The following is a 5,882-nucleotide window of genomic DNA, read 5'->3' on the forward strand; positions in this document are numbered from 1 at the left end:
CTGCTGAATTTATTCCTGATGATACAGAACTAACCTGATTGTTTCTCCAGGTTCAAGATTTGATCAGGAACAGGCTTTGCCCTATGTACATAACACACATCTGATCCCATACGGGTCTGCCAGGTCCTCTAGCACAAGGTAACACAGAAATTGATCAATTATTGATTGGTAGTGTGCTACAAGCCTCTGAATTTCATAAAAAACATCATGTTAATATCAAAGGTTTGAATAAAGAGTTTTCTATTACATGGCAACAAGTTAAGAAGATTGTAAAGAAATGCCCTACTTGCTCTTTCTATAACCAAATGCCACTGCCTGCAGGGGCTAATCCAAAGGGCAACCAAAGGAATGAAATCCGGCAGATGGATGTGTTCCACTTTGCAGAATTTGGCAAATTAAAATATGTTCATCACACCATTGACACTTATTCAGGCTTTCAGTGGGCAACTGCTTTAAGTTCAGTAAAAGCTGATTCAGTAATCACTCATTTCTTAGAAGTCATGGCTATCATGAGTATACCTACACAAATAAAGACAGATAATGGTCCTGCTTATGTCTCTAGGAAAATGAAACGGTTTTTTGATTATTACAATATCAAGCATGTTACAGGTATACCATACAATCCTACAGGTCAAGCAGTCATAGAAAGATAAAATCGAACTATAAAGGATATGTTGAACAAACAGAAAGGGGTGGAAAACACCCCCAGAAATAGGTTACATAATGCTTTGTTAACCTTGAATTTTCTCAATGCTAATGAGAAGGGAACAACGGCTGCAGAAAGACATTGGATAATGGAAAAGTCTACTGAACTAAATCAACCAGTTTATTTCAAGGATGTGTTGACCTCACAATGGAAGGGGTTTTGTTCTTATCTCCATAGGTGAGGAAAATTGTGGATACCGTCAAAATTAATAAAGGTTCGGTTTGAAGAAGAGAAGACACTTGGAAAAGATAAATAACAATTCATTCACAAGGATGACGAGCATACTGATGGTAAGAAATACAGATAGGTTGGGGGCATGGTTCTTTTCTTATCTCCACAGGAAAATACTCTTCTTCAAAGAAATTAAGGGACCCTGAATATTTAATTACTGATGGATGGACACATTTTGTAAGTATTAATTTTTTATATATATGTCTTATTAAACATTTCTTTATAAATATGTAGAGCTGGTTTTGAAGTTGGACTCTGGCTCAGTCCCTCTCCAATTCCAAGCCTGTTAGTAAGAGAAAAACCCAGAGTTTCTGTCTTATGTCAAGAGCCATGATGTGGGACAGAAAGAAATATGAGTTTAGAAAACATCTTTGCTTTTCTTCGTATCTATCATACTTTTCATTGAATATATCTATCATGTCTTTCATTGAATATATATATCTATATATCTATATATGTCTATATGATTAATGTTTAAGTTTTTCACAATGAACAATGAGTTTTTCCCGAAGTGACATTTGAAGTTTCCAGGAAGAAGATGGGGCCCCACAACAACAACTCTACCTGGTTGATATGATATCATGATACTGATAGCGCTACTACAAGACCTGTTTTGGGTACCAGCTACATAAGATGATCCCAACTTGGTTAGCTGAAATGGTGCACATCTTGTACTACATTCTGGCCAGACCTCCACAAAATACTCAGAGACTATTTGCAATTTTAAAAGACATTGATCTTGAAATTTAACCATCATTTTACTTTCACAGGATGCCCCAGAAAGAACATCGCCCCCATGACAGCTGGAAGTAATTCTAGAGGACGACGTTCCCTCTCCCAGTAAAGTTTGCCCCTGGGTTTAGGGACATCATTTAGGGGTTGGGAGGTTGGGGGAGGAATTTTATAAGCTCAGGGATCATTTTGAAAAAAAAAAGAGGGAATGATGGGATAATAGATATATAATTGTGAGTTACTGTTTTTAGACAAATATATTGGTATCGATTCTTGTATATTGATACAAAGTTAAATTATATTGACTATTGTATGCATGCATGTTTCTACCTCTGTTTAAAACATATTTTATGTATTGACATATATTGTATTGATATATATATATATTTACCATATTGCAGTGTACATTTCTACCTCTGATTAAGACACTTATATAACGTTTGTGTATTGATATATATATATTTACCATATTGCAATGTATATTTGTACAGTGTTTATGTTTGGAGGTCATTATCCTCATTTGTTACACAGTTGTTTATTGTCTTAGTCTTTAAGTTAGATAGATATTGAGATTATATAGATTAATAGTCATCCAAGTTTGTCATTTATAATTAGACTAATCAGGTTCTTTAGATATATAGAGATTATACTCAATATAGATAGATAATCTTCGACCTCTTCAAAGAGGTGTAGAAAATGGCCTTTAATCTAACTCAGAGTTTTGTGATAGTGAGACACAATTGCTCCTGGCAACACTGCTTTATTCCCGAGAGAATGTTGAGCACCAAAGACACTCCACCTGGAGCCTTTCTTTTTGGCAGAACTGGCCTTTGGGCAAAGAAATGCCCATACCTCAACCACTGACAGAGATACAGAGAGTGCATCAATGGATAAAACAGGACTGTCATATCCTGCCATGACAGGGTAAGATAGTTTTGAAAAGTTCCTTGCCTTTAATAATGGTACGTCAGTTATGTTAGGCTTTAGCCAAAGTTGGTTGACTCAACATTGCAAACGAGACCTTGGGTGATTGCCCAGTTGTCTCTGTCAATTGTTGCACATTTTGGATATATCTCGTTTGTTAAGTAATATTTATTCCCTTCTCGGATCTTTGATGGAGTTGAAGATTATATAATTGTAGTTACTCTCTACATTATTTAGACTCCTTGAGATAGAATGTTTAGCAAAACTTTTGTTCTCAATATTGTTTGTTATATTTATTATTTGTTATTATTGTATATAGTTGTATTTTGTTTAGTTCTGTCTTATTTAGACAAAAAGGGGAGATGTAGGGATAAGTCCCGCCCCTTAGGGGGCATGTTCGCCTCGGGCTAATGTTTACCTATAAATCTGGTGAGCATGCTCACAGCGCTTGCTTCTGCTTTCCTGGTCTCCGCGGGAACAGTGGTTCTGTTAGTCTATTTCACCATTAAAGCTGTATACATTTTTACAATCTGTCTGCATTCGTTTATGCCGTTACACAGTTTATTATAATGAAATTAGAAAGAAAAGCATTAAAGAGTAACCATGAAATATCCATTCATAGGAAAACTTGTCCAAGCCAAAATTCTGTCCATTTCAATGAACTTCTATATAGTTAGAATAGCAATGCTAAAGCCATACAGCTTTGCTTGGGGTTTTACATTGTCACTAGCAATTACATTTTTATGCCCCTTTGCACCAGAAAATGAAAAATGTCAAAGTAAAAAAATACAAAATAGTTATTCGTATATCCTCTTTGAGAAATCATGGATGCATTTACCTGTTCATTACCTAATTCTATGTTCTTAGTATCCTTTCTAAATGCTATAATGAAGTTGTACTGGTACCCATTTACATATATACATGTATACATTATAGGCTAGGATCTGCATATGAAGGAGACCATGTGATCCTGTTTCATTGTGAGATTTTGTGACTTAGCTTAAAATTATCTTTTATAAGTGCATCAATTTTCCTACACATTTGTGATTTCATCTTTTACTGTGGTCAATTAATAGTCAATTTTACTTAAGAACACATATTTACTTTTCTATTTTTCTCTTTTTGGTTATGTAAGCGGGCCCTATTTTCTTGCTATAATAAATAGAACAGCAATGAAAATGGATGTTAAAATGTGTATGATAAGGAAATCTCTTGATATAGACCCAGGAGTGAAATATCTTGGTCAAATAGTAGTTCCATTTTCCATTGTTTTTATAAACCCCAAGACAGATTACCGTATCGGCTGTATAAATTCTTTCAAACTCTTTTTATGAAGCCAGCATTACATTGATGTCAAACCAGATAAAGATAGAACAACAATAAAGGAAATAAATGAGTCAATACCCATAAGGCTAAAATTCTCAATAAAATAATAGCAAACAAAATTCAGGATACACCAAAGCCCCCTTTCATTATTATTAATTTTTATGTGAAGTGGAATGTATTAAGCCTATTTATTTTCTGGTATTGGGATAGGCTAGAGCAGTTCTTTAATGATCAGGGCTTCCTGAGGAACAAGTTAATTGCCAAGAACTATTTCAGTTTTCCTTTAGGGTAGAATGTAGAACACATATCTGTCTGTGAAACCACCAAACAGCCAAGAACTCCTGACAGAATGAAAGCCACAAATAGGTCACTTTTATTGACAGCTTTTTCCTGGGTCCTTCGAACATCAGGTGGTCAAAGTAAAGACACTCTCAGCTACGAGATTATGGTGGGCCTCAAACAATATGAACAGCTCATTAAGGCTGCTAATCCAATCAGCTGACTATACTCCCATATTCATTTCAGTTAATCTTAAAAAGATAAGGTGCTACCTACTTAACTTTCTGTGTTAACTTTATGAGTGTGACAGGTCAGCAAACAACTGGATACCAATCAAAACATATCATTTTGTAATTAAAATGAAAATCAGTGATTTTTATTCCTTATCAGGACAAAACAGTGCCTGGACACAATATAGTAATGATTCATGAGAACAAAGGGTCCAAAAGATGGAAAACACAGAGAAGTCAGGTTACTGATACTCACCAGCCACCAGTTGTGACTATTTAAAATAGCAATGCAGCCTCTTAAGATAGACGAGAGAGTATAAAAAGCCAAAAAGGTAGATAAAAGGATCAGAATATTCTGTGTGACTCTGGACTCAGGCGACATTCTACTGGAACCATGAGTGCTGCGAATGTGTTGAACCCTCTGCTTGTGTCTGTAGAGAATGATAATCATGGAGCCACTGGACAAGGCTATGATCACAGAAAGAAAGACTTCAGGGCAAACCACCAATGCTGCATAGAGTGAATCAACAATTTCATCCCGCCCCACAGTGGAGCAGTATCCAAAATCTCGTTTCTGTGACACATTTTTTCTGTTCCTCTTGAAAACTGTGTATGAAAAATAAATAAAATTTATGGACATGTACAGGATCCAGAGGAGGAAAATGTGGCAACTGATGTACTTCTCAACTTTGACTTTATGATCCTTCCAGCAAGATTTCCTGGGGCAAATGGTCAATGTCTGAAAGACACTCAAGAAACAAGTAGTAGCAATGGACACACTCCTACCACATCCTTGAATGTACATCAGGAGCTCACATCCAAAATCATCCAAGAATTGCTTAAGTCCCCAAACTGCCATAGTTTGGGGCACTCCTGTAGAGAGAATGATCAAGGCATTGGCTGCCAGTACGTTCATCAGAATCACATCTGTGGGCTTTAATGTGAATTTTCTGCAGTAAAGGATTAGATAGTAGAAAATTAGAGAGAAATTTCCCAGTATTCCAGTCGCAGTTTGTGATAACAAAATAATGCTGATAGTCAGATTCCACAAGCTCATTCTGTGTCTTGGTGCAATTTCCTTTAGAATATGGCCCCACTATTCTTCTGGTAAATTATTACTTACAAATGTATGCAGCCTGCAGTAGAGGAGGAAGCATATATATATATATATATGTATATATATTATTTTATATGTATGTTACTGTGAGGATGAACAATAGATTAGAATATACCTAATGATGAAGGAGAGATACCAAACTTCAGAGAAAATGAACCATTCAGAATGCTGTGACATTGGCTCATGAGTAACAATGAAAAGTGACAGTCCATATAAAGAAGTGTAATGCAAGACTTTCAGAGTACAATATTATCCGGTCATGATGCTAATAAAAACTACTTCAACAATGTCCAAAAATTAATTATATCAATGCTTAATGTATCGTTTTAGAGATATG

At 35.5% G+C, this 5,882-nt stretch overlaps 1 protein-coding gene across 1 annotated transcript; it reads right to left on the reverse strand.

The window, feature by feature from the left end:
- Positions 1 to 4,564: 4,564 nt before the first annotated feature.
- On the reverse strand, positions 4,565 to 5,488 carry LOC121449858 (vomeronasal type-1 receptor 4-like). The gene has a single exon (XM_041654524.1). It carries the CDS (start codon positions 5,483 to 5,485, stop codon positions 4,565 to 4,567), a length of 921 nt encoding a protein of 306 aa, XP_041510458.1. The 5' UTR covers positions 5,486 to 5,488.
- Between the last annotated feature and the right edge of the window lie 394 nt (positions 5,489 to 5,882).

This window comes from Microtus oregoni, unplaced genomic scaffold (assembly GCF_018167655.1).
Source record: "Microtus oregoni isolate MIOR12 unplaced genomic scaffold, Mior012 000006F_ref0000085, whole genome shotgun sequence".
Lineage (NCBI taxonomy): Eukaryota > Metazoa > Chordata > Mammalia > Rodentia > Cricetidae > Microtus > Microtus oregoni.